Source organism: Poecilia latipinna, unplaced genomic scaffold (assembly GCF_001443285.1).
Source record: "Poecilia latipinna isolate Pla-1442-1.1 unplaced genomic scaffold, P_latipinna-1.0 Scaffold50, whole genome shotgun sequence".
NCBI classification, from domain to species: Eukaryota; Metazoa; Chordata; class Actinopteri; order Cyprinodontiformes; family Poeciliidae; genus Poecilia; species Poecilia latipinna.
In genome coordinates, this window is record NW_015112666.1 from 606,171 (window position 1) to 621,138 (window position 14,968).

The 14,968-nt window shown below is 42.1% G+C and overlaps 1 protein-coding gene across 2 annotated transcripts in view; it reads right to left on the bottom strand.

Moving 5' to 3' along the window:
* Positions 1-1,898, bottom strand: part of tspan9a (tetraspanin 9a) — a 99,555-nt gene extending 97,657 nt beyond the window's left edge. The window contains exon 1 of one of the 2 annotated variants that reach the window (XM_015051083.1): positions 897-1,896. In XM_015051083.1, the coding sequence (XP_014906569.1) occupies positions 897-1,262 (366 nt within the window). In that variant the 5' untranslated portion in view covers positions 1,263-1,896. Of the gene's footprint in view, positions 1-896 lie in introns of both variants that reach the window. The other variant, XM_015051077.1, reaches the window with a different exon arrangement.
* Positions 1,899-14,968: the final 13,070 nt, after the last annotated feature.

Below are 14,968 nucleotides of genomic sequence, written 5' to 3' on the forward strand. Positions count from 1 at the left end.
GTGTGTGTGTGTGTGTGTGTTTGGGCGTGCGTGTGTGTGTGTGGGCGTGCGTGTGTGTGTGTGTGTCAGACTGGGCAGTCCACAGGCTCATGCCACCCTGCGCCCCAGTTACCAGGACTCCCAGCTCAGCGATACGGCCGCCTGGCTGGATTGACTCCTTCATGTTGGGATGTTTTTTAATGCTTCACGCTTCACTGCATCCACACAAAAGACTTACCCTCATAACCTATAAGCCTTATAATCCATCCTGTAATCACTGAAGGGATGCCCATTTTCATGATAAATGCCCATGCATGGCTACCCGCGGCTCAGCCTGCCGCATCCTGACTAGAATCTATGGGTGAGTAAACCGGGCGCGCTCAGATTTATTACAGTCATTACTGTAAACGCAACAGTCAGAAGGAAAATCAGATACTGTGTTGTAATCATTACACTTTCAGGGTTTTATTACAATTCTCAGTTTCATCTGAGTGTATTTACAGCTGACAATAAAAAAAGAAACAGATTCAATAACATGAAACTACAGCTGAGGAACTTCCCTATATGTTAGCTCTGAATCCCTTCCAAAGTAGTGACCCAGATCAGCCCCCATCAGCACCACAGAACACAAAAGAAGACCTGGTGTGTTGCCACTGACTCTGTCACTGCGTCCAGGAATAGCAGCTTGCACAGAATGGAACAAGCATAAACACCCTGATGTAATTAGAAACGCGATTGTCCCGACAGCCAGCGTTTTGTCGTTTTGTCATACAGTAATGTTTCCCCAGATTAATATTTCATTCACACCTTGAGTTTTCAGGTTTTCCTCCTGATCCAGATCCTCCACCCCCATGACAAGTGGATCGATACGAGCCAGCATGCCAAGACAAACATTAGGAAAATGATGAGCCACTTACCCAGAAGATGAGGTTGAAGATGAACATCAGATACTTCAAGCAGCACAAACAGCCTCTCGCCATGTTGCACTTCTTGAACTCTAGAAGGAACACAAAGGATAGGTCCAGGTAAAAGACCACGTATTTGCTGCCTTTGGGTGAGCTGTACTTGTTGGTCTTGTCCGCGGTGCCGGTGTCGGCTGCCGCTCCGGCCGGCCCCTGCTGTGTGTTTTTGCGTGGCCCCGTGGAGCCGTAGAAAGCGCCGGCAGTGAAGCCGCGGCCACCGAACGGCCGGCCAGACGTGGAGGCTTGAGGAAAATCAGAATCCCGGCTGTCTACTGACGGACTACGGTGAATGGCTGACTCCTCACTGCTGGACTTCTCCATGCTCTAGAGCGCCTGCTGCTGCTGCTGATGCACAGTCTAACATAGTCCCAGAGATAAGACAGAACTACTTGCCCTTCAAATCTCCACTGCTTCACAGTTTAGAAGAAAAGAAAAAGACAAAGGCACCCAACTACATCCACCTTCCTGTGGTCTCCTGCAGAAGTGAGTTGGATGGAGCAGCAGAGGCACTTTGGGGGCAGGTTCACAGTAAGGGTCCTCTGCCTTCCTGTAATAATCCTGGAGCAAGCAGTGCAGCGGCTCCTGTTTGCCTTATGACAGGACTGGATTCTGAGGAGTTGCAACTCTCCCTGCTGTAATATCACTCTCCTCCTGCTCTGCTCATTGATGTGCTTGGCTCCTCCACTGGGACTGAGACCCAAGTGAGTCTCAGCTGCTGACCGGGTAACTTTTCTCCTCCTCCTGCTCCTCTCCCTGCTGCCCTGCTCCGGCTCAGTCCTCCTCTCCTGTACATGTGCGGATGCGCTCTCCCTTCTCGCTCCCTGCCTGGTGAACCATTGTGCGCTCAGCGGCTCAGTCCTCCGCGCTGCCTGTGCTCTGCTCCCCCAGTAGCAGCGCTCTGGCTGATGTGCTATTATCGGCAGACGCAACTAACGGGCATTCCCTATCATCCACCAAGAGCTCTGCCCTCCTCCCCCAAGAGTCTCTCTCTCTCTCCCTCTCTCGCTCGGCCCCTCCCCACTGCAGAGCGGAGAACCAATGCAGCGGCTGCATGAAGAACGGAGCTCCTCCTCTCCACTCCCAGTGTCTTTATTAAGCACATCTCTGTTCCTTTGACTATACATGTTCAACTATTTTCCTCCTATCAGGGGATTCGGGGGTCAGAGATGAGATCAGCAAAATGAAACAAACACTTGGATGAAAAAGCAACAGTGTTTGTCCTGGAGATGATCAGTCTGAGGGACGGAGGGTCAGGGGGCATCGGGTCATTTCATTTCAGCAGAAGATTCTGCAGATGCGACTACGGTGTCTCACATTACACCAAAATTCTTTAAATTGTTTTTTCAGAAGTTTAAATGCCTCAACAATTTATAGGGATGAACTGATCCACTGTTTTCACTACAGATTCAAATATCTGAGGTTTAGTATTGGCCAATACTGATCCAATACAGAAAATCAGTGCTGAATTGACTGAACACATGGAAATGTACTGAATTACACATTTGATAACTCTGCACCAGTACAACTCATTTAAAGTCACCAACAGCTGGTCAACATGTAAAATAACACAAGTTTAATTTGTTCAGTCAGTGCAAAATATCCACAAAAACACTGACCTGTTTATTCATCACTGCCTTGTCCAAGAAAACAACTATTTTTATGTATGAATATTCTTTGTCTGATCTGTCAAAATAATAAAAAAGGCTGACTTCCTTTAACCTGAGTGAAACGCCCACTCTCCTCATTTTACCTTTAAACACCTCAGAACCTCTGGTTCTGCTGTAACTGGTGGATTTTGAATTTCTGGGACTTCAGGCATCATGTTTGCTCCCAAGTTCTGAAATCCCATCAAATTTATCCCATTTTGTGAGTTTCTGTTTCATCATGGCCTCGTTGGGAAACCTTTTGAGTTGCTGTCAAAAACAACATTTCAGCTTTAATTTAATTCTGTTTTTTATTAAATTCTCCCGTCATTCTGAGTACAGAGGTATTCCTCATGGTCAGATTTTGTATTTGTTGCCTGCTGTCGTGGTTTTCACAGGTCAGCTGAAGAGAGAGTAACAAGTTACATTTACTCATCTGAGTACCTTTTGAAAAAAAAAAAAAAAAAAAACTTTTAGGAGTAAAAGTACAACCAGCTCCTTCAGGAATGTCCTGTAGGTCCAAACACCAGCTACACTATTATTTATAATATTCTGGTTGTCTATTGATCATTATCTGCAATATGCAATAATTATTCACCAATATTATTATCTGTATAGATTCTAGAACAGGTATCGATGATAATGTGTCCGATTTATGAGAGCAGATCTATTCTGTCTAATTCTACCCTTTCCTCAGCGACGTCATGCTTTATTATTTATTTTACATTATTTGTAGAATTCCTAAAATTTACACTTTGAGTCATTTAAAAAAAAGGTTTGCTGTAGCTTATTTTTACATGTTTGAATACGGAAGTCAATCTTTTGTTTTTGCCACTTCCACTTTCTTTATTAAATATTACATGAGCTGTTATACTCTTAGTTACAATGGCTGAACAAATTAAAGTTGTTTTTACAGGTTTGATCAAGCTGGTGAAGCTATTGGTGAGTTTAAATGAGCTGCATTGGTGCAGAGTAACCACATAAATGTGTAATTGGATACATTTATGTCTGCGTTTTAAAAAAAAGATAAGTTTTAAATCAGTATCAGAGTCTATTGGACGATTTTAAACCCCAGATATCGGTACCAGATGTGAAAAAAGTGAATCATTGCATCCCAATTTGAGTTCAACACATCTACATTACCTATGTTTCACCTTTTGAATTGAATTATGAAAATGCATCATATTCCGGCACCAATATAACCACAGAGAATCCTTTGTACTAATAAACTTTCACAAAAGCTACTTTTTCTGAAATATGGGCACAGAAAGCTGCATCTGCACTGATTAGCTGCATGTACTCAAAATCCCAGCAACACGCTGAGATGAAGTCCAGACATGGAGGAAAGCTAAAAACTGACAGCAACCTGGATTAGGAATAAACTGTTAAATTAGCTTCAAATCTACAACATTCCTCCTGACATGCAGGCCGTCATTTCCTCCCCCAGCGTCCCTCCAGTCATTAGTTAACAGCATATTAACTCTCACTGGCTCTCATTGCAAGACGCTGTACAGAAGCAGAACCTGGTGAAGCAGCAGCCATTGTTGGTGTTCATATCGTCTCCTTTCAGCTGAGTGGTGCCGGCCCTGCCTGAAGGCAGAGGAAAAGCTTTAACTCAGCCTCCGAAAAGTAAATCCAGGAATATCCTGCTGACAGAGAGCAGCTCAGCAGGCCTGCTTGTGTTTTACCATTAGAGAGGGAAAAACTCCCTTTAGGACGCATGAATTATGGTTGATGACGCAACATCTGCTCTTCTCCACCACATCCTATCTCAGTGCTGAGATGTAAAAGGAATGGCCTAAATACTCACTGAATATTATCTCTAATAGGCTGAACTCGCACATCAGGTCTGAAATGTGACCACAATCAGACTTCTGTGTGAACGGTTTATATCCCACAATGCACAGAAGAACGTAGACATTACTCAGCAACAATCTGCTAACAGGAGTAATAACAGACGCCGCCGCCGTCACAAGATCATAACAGTTAATAAAAAACAAAGTACAGCTAAATGGAACATGGACTACGACTTCCATAGAGAAGTTTGTTTGGATTTGTAGTTGGATAAAGTAAAAGTCGGATAAAATGCAACATGACCGCTCAGACTGCAGACGCTCTGAAAACTATCAGATGTTGTGCCACTAATGGAAGCGAACAAATTGGATATTTTGAGAGGTGTTAATATTGGAATTGGGCTGTTCAGACTGAAGTGAAAAAGTTGGGAGTGTGAATATTACAGCCTTATTTACAGAGCAGCAGTTCAAGAAGATAAAGATTCTACTTTAATCTGTTATACTTTAAAAAACTCAGAACAGTAACAAACATTTCTCCTTTAGTTTCCACTTGACTTCCCAAACAACCAACTTTCTACCAATAAGAGAAATAGGTAAAAAGACTTTTTACCTGTAAGAAAAATAAAATAGTTCTGGTTTTTAAACTGTTATGTTTTAAAAACTATTGTAAAAATATTAACTAGCTAATGACTGTGTGTAGCCATCAGTCACCAACTTGGCTCTGCTGTCCAGATTTCTGGGGTATTTAACCAAATATCGACTACATTTAAATTTCATAATTAAAAAATACAAAGACAAGTTTAAAAATAACAGCATTTATTTGTGCTGCACATGTATCAGCAGTTGATTTGGAGAAATGGACTTTACTGAAAGGTCACATGGTTTGGTTATTCTTGTGCTTTTACTTCACTCTGGGATAATCTGGGCACAGTAAGTCATTCGTTGTGTCCTTTCTTCAGTTTCCTCAGTTTATGTTCCGTCTTGGGTTCTTTCAAACCCGGCCAAGCAAAGCGGACGATCCAAGGAAACAAACTCTGGTCCATTTAAAGCAAACCAAACAGGATTAAGGTGACCTTCTTCTGCTAATCTCTTCCCATTTCCACCTCCATGCATGGTGCAGCATGTCAAATTACAACAACCCTGTCATATCCTATTGAAATTCAGACAGAAGTGACATGTTTTTCATTATTGTACCTGCTGATCACCAATCAGAGCAGCTCAAAGAAAACCCGGGTCTCTGGACGTCTGATTGGCGCATCGTTAGTTCTGGGATTTCACAGAACCGACTGTGTATCAGAATGTTTGAACACGTTTGAAAAATGTGTAAGATCACAAAAAGTGGAATGATTGAAAGAAAATAAAACACAGAAAACGCCCGAGACGTCTAAAGGCGGCAAAGCCATGAATGCACTGATGAATCTGTTATCTGTCAGGTAAATAAGAAAACCAGTTTAGCTTGTTAATCTGTCCAACACTAGAGGAACTCTTCCAATTAATCTGAGTAATGGACTCACTTTGTTAGCAGCTAATAGATCATTGAGCCAGTTCAATGAGAGTCTGCTTCAAAGTGCTTTACCATGAATAACGAACAGAGTATTCAAAAATGATACAGACCAGGCAGCAGCTTGTTGCTGCTCTATGCTCTATACTATCATATAAAGAAAACTGGTTCTAGTTGTTTTCTTTCTATTTTTTGGGATGAAAAAAAGATCTGAAACCTTCAGATCCTTCTGAATTTGCTGGAAACCTGAGTACAGATGTGTGATGCGTTCTTCTCCTCTAAATCATCTCAGCAGCATTTTCTTCTTCTCACTGCAGAACGTTTCTGATGGATTCAGGAATGGAAACAGATTAAAATCTGGTTTCCAGGGTGTTTAGAGGAGAAACAGGCTCACAGATTCACTGCATTGCTTCGAGTTTTTCACCTTCCTCAAACAACAGTCTGTCATTTGTTGCCAAAAGATGAATTAAGCAATTAAAGATGGGAAGTTTCAGACTGTTTAAAATGTGAGACTATGCTATAGAGATGTTTTATTAAATGAGAAGCTGAGACTTTGATGTTGTCGACCTCTGAGCACTCAGAAAGTAAAACCCAGTCACTGAGTTCAGTCTGTCTCTGAACATAGAACTGGATTTTATCAGGAAGCCTGAAGAGCAGATCCACATGGACACGTCTGTCCGCTCAGAGTGACAGGACTTTACTCTGCTGCAGACGGCTGAGAGGAGAAAAATACAGAAAGGGACAAAGTAGATGTTACTAGAACAGAAACAGTGGACAGACAGAAGAGTTCAGAAAAACATAGAAAATCTGTGCAGAAGCAGCAGAACAGTCCACAAAGCCAGGGCTTAGAGGAATGGGGCTCGGCTTCTCCCTGGAGCTGAGCAATTCTAGCAGCTTTTTAACCAAATGCATGAGAATCTAAAGAGATTAGAACCTAAAGGGAGCTGGGACTCAACAATGCTTGATGGAAGGTAGGGGGATGAAAACACTTAACCCTGAAGACTATGACCAAATAAAAGAGAGAGGTGAGTGTTGAGTGTGAAGCGCTTGTTAACTTGACTGCTATTAAACCATGGTTGGTCTGAACCATGCTCCAGTCTGAGCAGGCAGGTGGATTATTTTACTAAAATATTGCTACCTGCTTGGAGTTTACACTCAGTTGAGGTGATTTTAGGTTTTCAAAACAAAGTTAGACATTTTTGCTAAATAACTTTTGACATAGTGAAACTCTGAAACATTTCACAGTAAAAACCTCCAGCATGGAGGGAAGGACTGTTTCCATTTACCTCACATGTTCCTGCTACTTTGCAGCATTGACTTTCTGTTTATTACAGCCATGTAGCATCAACACCTAATAAAATTACACTTTGCTTAGCCTCTTATTCACTCCAAACCAGTTCTTTGTGGCAACATTTTTAAAGTTTGATCAAAATTTGAATGACAATTGGAAGGAAATGAGGGAAGTTTGGGTTTCTCTGCTTATCTGCTGCCTCTGCAACCCGACAACAGAAGATGACGGACGGGTTATTGTTCCACTGTCCTGTGACTCTGGATGAAATTCTGCTCTGACACACCTGGATCAGATAAACGGTTAATGACCAGACCTGAATCAAAAGGCTTACTGCAGCCTTTTGATTCAGGTGTGTTGCATCCTGAAGACGCCTGGCTGCAGCCCTGGAGGACTGGAGTTTCAGATCCAGCCCCAGGGTCTGTCTGCAGAGATCTGCACACGACCCATCGTTTGATTCAGGCCTGTTCAACCAGGGAACGCAGTAAGGCATGTGGGAGAGCGGCCCCTGGACACCAGGCCCCTGGGGCTCTGGAGGTAGAGGTGCTTTTACAATTCCAGTCACATTCCCACGTTCACACACTGATTATAGATCAGTGAGGTCCGGTCGCTTGCTTCTGCATACGGCTACAGGAAGCTGGAAGTTAAACTGCCACCTGGAAGATGCAAGAGAACCGCTTCAGCCCATAATTGTGCCTGAAACATGCATAATTAGGCATAAAGTTTTTATAAGGTCGGCCAAGGAAAAATGAATTGTGACGCCTCAGAGTGACAAAAAGATGAGCTGTTCAGGATTTAACGGTGTGACTGAACACTTTGTTCTGGTCAGACTCAAACTGCAGCACATCTAGGTTTTATTAAAGGTTACAGTGGAGGATTCAGAGCTTCTTCACAGACACTCCTTATTTTCTGGGATCAGTTCACATCAGGTAATGAGAGCATAAACAAGGTTTACCAACAACAAAAGCCTCAACGCAGTGGGGAATATGACTGAAGTCGTGTCTCTGTTTGAGCTGCAGAGATGACAGCTTTTCCTAAGTGTTGCCCCCTGACTTGTTTCCCAGAGTTTAGGTGTCTGTTTGGATGTTTTCCTTCTTTAAGATGCAACAGTGATTGACAACACTAAAAAATACATAATGTTTTTTATGTCGGAACTATATCTAGTTGAAAAGGCTACTGTATTTTTTATGGCAGTCATATTAAAGGAGCTGGGGTTGTTTTTTCTGAGGTGGTTCTGCTGCAGGAGAAACTAAACAGAGATGTGCTATCGACTGGCTGAGCAGGAGAGAGAAGTGGACACGTTATGCTTTCCATTACTTTATTTTTTCAGTTATGACCACAGATTGCCCCAGACTTATCAACTGGAAGAGAATTACACAAAAACTGGAGTCACAATAATAACAATATTTCATTTAGGAGCTTATTTTAAAAAAAATTAAAAAACACTCTGTTAATCTAAAAAAATAAAATCTATGGGTATAAAAATTAGATTATTAGACACAAATTCACATTTGAGTGTGTAGTACCTTAAAAAAGTTACAATTCTTAAACTTTTCCACATCCATATAGTTGTGGCACAAAGTACAAGTCAGACCAACACAATGTGTTCCTTCGAATACAAGCCTAAGATTTTAAAGTAGGAGGAACATAATGCACTGTCGTCAAAATCTTCTTGGAAAAAAATAATCTGGAAGGTGTGGCATACATTCATGTTCGCCTCCTTTTCCTGGGTAATTTTCAGAAGATGTGAGCCAGGAGTGGAGATTCACCCTCCAGCAGGACAACAACTCTAAACAGAATGACCTAGTCAAAGTCACTCTTCATTAAAGATAAAGCTAAGCCATCTTGAAAAGAAGGAAGAAGTATGACTGACTCCAGGGTCTATCAGGCAGAGATTTAAAGAGGAGCAGCAAAAGCAAATGAGGCGGACTAGCAGAGCTAGCCAACAATTGATGGTGCCATTCAGGAAATGCTATTACTATCAACATGCTAATGCTAAAGATAACAAGCTGTAAGAATGCCTGTTAGTCCTACAGCAAGGATCCTCAGTCAGAGGGTTTATTTTAGATTTATCGTGAGACTGACTGCTACAGGGGATCCTTCCTGAACAGCTTCACCACCGAAGGTCCTTAGATGATATGAGTTACAACAATATTTGATTTCCTTCTGGGATAAACAAAGCACTTTAAAAACGAGATGGACAGGATGACAGTGGACACACCAGCTGTAACTGCAGAAAAATAACCAATAAGTAATAACCAATCAGTAATAATCAATCAGTAATAATCAATCAGTAATAATCAATCAGAAATAACCCATCAGTAATAATCAATCAGTAATAAACAATCAGTAATAATCAATCAGAAATAATCAATCAGTAATAATCAATCAGAAATAACCCATCAGTAATAATCAATCAGTAATAATCAATCAGAAATAATCCAGTGAGGCTTTATGTCTGTTGTATGTCAGAAATCTTTCAAACTGTGTAGCACTTCCTTCCTCCTCAGTGTTATCACATAAAATACCATCACAATGTAAGTAAGTCAGTAGTTTCAGTGTGACTAATGGAGAAAAGATCAAGGGAAGTGGAAACTTTTGTAAGACTCAGATATTCTACAGCTGTGTTCCATATGAAAGCAATTCTGTGAAAAAAGTGAAGTGTGCTGCCTTTTAGAAGAATTAAGAGCAATTTCCAACAAGGCAATCATTTCATCTTTACTGCTTCTATACAAGGGATCACAGCTTTGATCAGCTGATGTAAACGCTATCAGCCTGGCAGTAAAAGCATACGATCAAGGCATCTCTCTGCAGCAAGCAGAGAAGAAGAAACTACAAAGGGTTTCCTCTCAGAAATGTGTCGCTGCCAGTGGCCCTCTGCAGTTCCTGCGGCTGCAGCAGATTCCTCAGACAACACGACGCTGCGGGACGCTGTGCGCAACTGCAACGGGATGAAGTAGGCATGTAACGACTGATCAAAGAATGCGGAGTGGTGTGAAGATGACCTAAACAAGCTATTCAATCTGTCCATCTCATCCCTCATATCAAATTCAAATAAGATGTCCAGCTGCTTTGATATTTATAGTTCTCTTTTGCCCTTTTATTACGATGTGAACATCGCCCTCAGAGAAGAGGCTGCAGCGTCATTCTTCAGTCATTCCTGGGTGATTTGCAACCAAGAAGTCAATAAATATGTCTGGAAATGGTGTTAATTAGGAATTTATGACATCAAACCTCCCTGAAGATCCGACCGTGGCAGAGCGCTCGTCTCTGATAATGGCATAAAAGCTGAGAGGATCAATCACTGCTTCTTAAGGTCAAACACTTTTAAACACTGACCGCATTTGGGAGTATCAAGTTGGTGTTGCTGACCATGCATACTGATGGACGCCTGCCTTGCCAGGAAGGATTTCATGCATCTGTTTTTGTGAAACTGACACTTTGTGCAAAACAGCAAAAAAACGGGTGAAGATTTGTTTCCCCATTAGAGTCTGCAGAGAAAGGAGCATGTGGGACATATTCATAGGATGGTATGCAGAGGATTTTCTCTTAAGCATATCTATAAGAAATTAAATACATAGAAAGCCGAAAAACCCAAAGTCAGTCGCACAGCCAAACCCCAATCTAACCTTACGTCCTGCAAGCACATCTATCAGAGCAGAGGGATGCAGGCCAGGACACGAGAGACAGGCAGAGTTTTACAAGTACTGAGAGCGGACCACTCTGGTTACAGGGTACTACATTAGCATTTAGATCACAAAGTGTTTCTTGCCATTGAAATGCAACAAACTATCACAGTGCAGTAAAGTCCAGTTCAATGAAGGCCATCACTGGGGCGAGACGCCTGTCTGTGCTGCTACAGCCTCCGAATCCCTGAAGAGGCGCAGACACGGCCGGAGCAGCGCAGCGCAGCGCAGCGCAGCGCAGCGCAGCGCTCCCATCATTTCAATCAAAGCAGCAAAAAAAAAGCTGCATCCACCAACGTTCCACAACGCTTCATACAATATTCATATGAGACTCATAACTGGGTGAAAAAAGAAAAATCAGTCAATAGTTTTATTCTAGTTTGCTGGACATGTTGAGCAAGCAGCGTCTGAATCCAGAGCCTGGATATTGATTAGTGGGTCAGACTTAATTAAAATTGAATGGAGTCTTTGAAACAAAAGCCTTTTTTTTATTTGTAAATACGAAATGGCCAAAACGCTGGTTCTTAATCAACAAACCGTTTCCACAGCAGATTAATGCTCTCAGTCAGCGACATTCAAATTAACCTCAGGGTCAGACGCATCAAAGCTGTGCATTATATTTATCTTTTCTTTTCCCTTCATCATCATCATCACTGTATGCGAGCTTTAGGATCTTACTGACTACAATCTATCAGCAGAGAGTCGGTATCAGACAGTCCATCCAGCTGCTCAGATATTTTACACCCAGTAAGAGTTTGGCACAGAAGTTTTCAAAGTGTGGGAGAGCTGGCCTACTGTATTGCTATTATTTCTATAAACTTTTTGCTCTTATTATTAGAGACTTTAATGCAAAAATTTCAATTAGTTAATTACATAGATTTTAAAGGAGTAAATATTTTTTTTTACCATAATTTATTGCTTTTTGTTCATATATAAAAAACAGAACTTTTGTGTTTCTGGTACATTTGTAAATCAGGTGACATCCACTAACAGCCACGGATGACAAAGCCGCTTCGCTGCAGTTCGTTTCTGCTTCAAGTCGATCTGATGGACGCTGGAAGATGATGTTGTTGTGTTCCAGGTGTCCTATAAGTGAAGCTATTCAAGCCTAAATCACCATCTCAATGCTAAACATGTAGCAGCTAAAGCTAATGTCAGGATCCACAGTTCACACATTTCTAAAGAATAATCAGCAGTTATGAATGGATGAAACATGAATGGATACAAAAACTCTTTGCTCTGATCTGATGTTTGAAGAACTTAGATTAAAAACAACAAATATCTTTTTTTTTTAGCTCATATCGGTGTTTATTCAATAATCTAGCAGCAAAAATGGGTTTTAATTGAAAATGTTGCTTATTTTGTTGATTAAAATACAATTAATAATTTACAAACCCTGCAATTAACTTGATTAATTTTTTAATTAAGTCCCACTAATAGAAAATATAAAAGTTCCCTTGTATGCATAAGTGAGTAATTCCTAAATTATTTTTCATAACTAGGCTGTGCATAATGTAAATGTGCTCCAAGCAGGTGCTGGGTCATTTGGGTCCAGCAGGAAGTGTAACAATGGCGGCTTACATGGGATGCATTTATCACTGCGAGTCAGTGTTGCTCATGGAAAAAATGGCAACCGCAACGGAAGCAATGCCACACATAGCTCAAGTTTCCATAACCTGTGAATGCCAACATAAAAACTATTTAAGGTTTATGTGCTGGCCAGATCCTCCTCTGCGCTGCAGCCCAGGGCCTTGTCTCTCAGCCCTTTTCCTGCACTGTGTTTCTAAGCAGGCCAGCTCACACTCAGATCCCCTCCTGCGCTTCGGGGGAAACATATATAGAGCACTACCGTGAGCTCAGATAAAATATCCCCAGAATAACTAGAGGAAGACAGAGTACTGAACGGAAAACAGGAAGAGTCGCTTGAAGGCAAATAAATTGCACATTAGGAACTATCAGGCATGCAGCATATGGTGTTTACTCAACCTGTGAGGTCCCACGGCTACCTTTATGCAGCTCTAACATATCCGTCCTCTCCGGGTCCCATCTGGCTTCCAGCAGCAGGGACGGCAAGAAGCACCTTCCCTTTTTGAAACCGCTGTGTAAAGGTCAACCTGTTCACTGAGGAAGGTCAGAAATCACAAGACTTGTTTCCATCAATGGCTTTTTTATGAGCGTTTGGAAGTTTCCCATTTCAAAAGGTTGATGGAAGTGGCAAAATTCAAAATAACATCCTCAACTTAGAAATAAAACGTTGTGGTTTTTCGCTTCTCTGAATAAAGAGTTAATGCTCAAAGAGGGGGATGGAAACACACTTTCTCATCCACTGATGGGTCTATGCCGTACTACAGGCTTGAACCTCAAAATGTCCAAAACCTCCAGCATGGAAGAAAGAACAATCAGCCTGGAGTGACAGATAAGATTCAATTCAGGCTGGGATGGGAGTGGAGGAACGGAGCGCTCAGATGTACAGCCAGGCTGGGTCGGACTCTTCTGTGGCACATTTTGATAAGCCTACAAATCCACGCAGTACAGAGAAAACTGATATAAGTACATGATATAAAAACGTTCATCTCCTTATTCCAGACTAAACGGAGACAGAGCTACTTTATCCTGGTGAGGAAACAGACAGTAAGGTGTAGACTTTAATTAGACTGTCACAAGCAGAGCACTGCATGCACAGTCACACAGCCAGATGATTTGCATTTCACTCAACAACAAGCAACAAAAAGGAGCAGAAAGACGTTAAATAAAAGCTAAGAACAGGAGAAGTTACTTTAATAAGCCAGCAGAGTGTAAAGTCAGAGGTATGGAAGTTAGCAGTTCAGTTCAGGTCCAGACCCGTAATTAGTTACTTAGTGGGTCAAACTGTCCCCTCCACTGCTGGGTCTGTGCCTTACCAGAGGCACGAAACTCAAACATTTCAAAGTAAAGCCCTCCTTCACAGAGGGCAGGACTCACTCCATTTCTCTGAGATGTGTGGTTCAAGCTAGTTTGCAATTTCTACTTCCTGTTTATCATCATCTGATGAAAGTGAGCTTTGGGCAGGCAGGTGGATTTGCTCTACAGCAGACTACGGCCCGCCTCCTCATTTGGTCCGGCCCCCTGAACAATACCAGAGAGCATTCAGTGTTTTTTTTTCATATATATGTGGATTTTTCTTCAACCACCAGGGGCGCTCTTGAGCAGATATGAAACTGCTCAAGAGCGCCTCAATGGAATATATACTAGTCAGTACCAGTCACCGATTCGCTCACGGTTTTTTTCTATTTGCATTCTGGGTAAAAATCTATCTACAAACGCTAATATGTCGTCGGCAGTAATCCAATCCCCCCCCTCTTTCTCGAAAAAGTAAGACCGGCCCCCGACCAGAAAAGGGAACAGTCATGTGGCCCTCACAGGAAAAAGTTTGGGGACCCCTGCTCTACACCTTTAGATGGAGTACATCTAATTCACATTTACTTATTTCTGTGACAAAAACATGCTTGCTCTAAATTTGCATGTCAGTTGGATGGAAACGTAGCTACGGTTTCATCTTGTTCTGAACAACAAGCGCACGCCTGCATCACGTGAACGTGTCCAACATGAGAGTCCACAGGCTGACAAGCCCAACGCGTCTCTGAAGGAATTTTAAAGAAGCTGCTGACACAGCAATGAAGGTCAGATAGGGTTCATCAATATTTGATTTGGTGAGATGCAAAGGCAGCGCGGCTGCAGGGCAGCGCTGTGCTCAGAGGAGCGAGCAGAGAGGAGGATTCTGGACAAACGGAAGCACGGACGCTGCAATGAACAATGAGAATGTGAGTGGAAGGATGGAGCGTGGGGCAGAATAAGAAGCATCGCTCTCTGCTCTTCATCTTACTCAGCATAACAGCTCCTGAGCGTGGATTCAAAGAATGGAGGGATTAAAGGAATAACAGAAAGCCTGCAGAGATTCATCAGTGTGTTCCACTGGAATCTCATCTCGTTCCTCCAGACTTCCAGCTTCTTGTTTTACCTCAGGGACTTTAATCACTGCATCAGGTTGAGCTGCTTATGACATATACAGACCTACCATTAACATAATGTAATCATAAAATGATATATAGACTCCCTGGAGTGACGGAGACGGAGGTG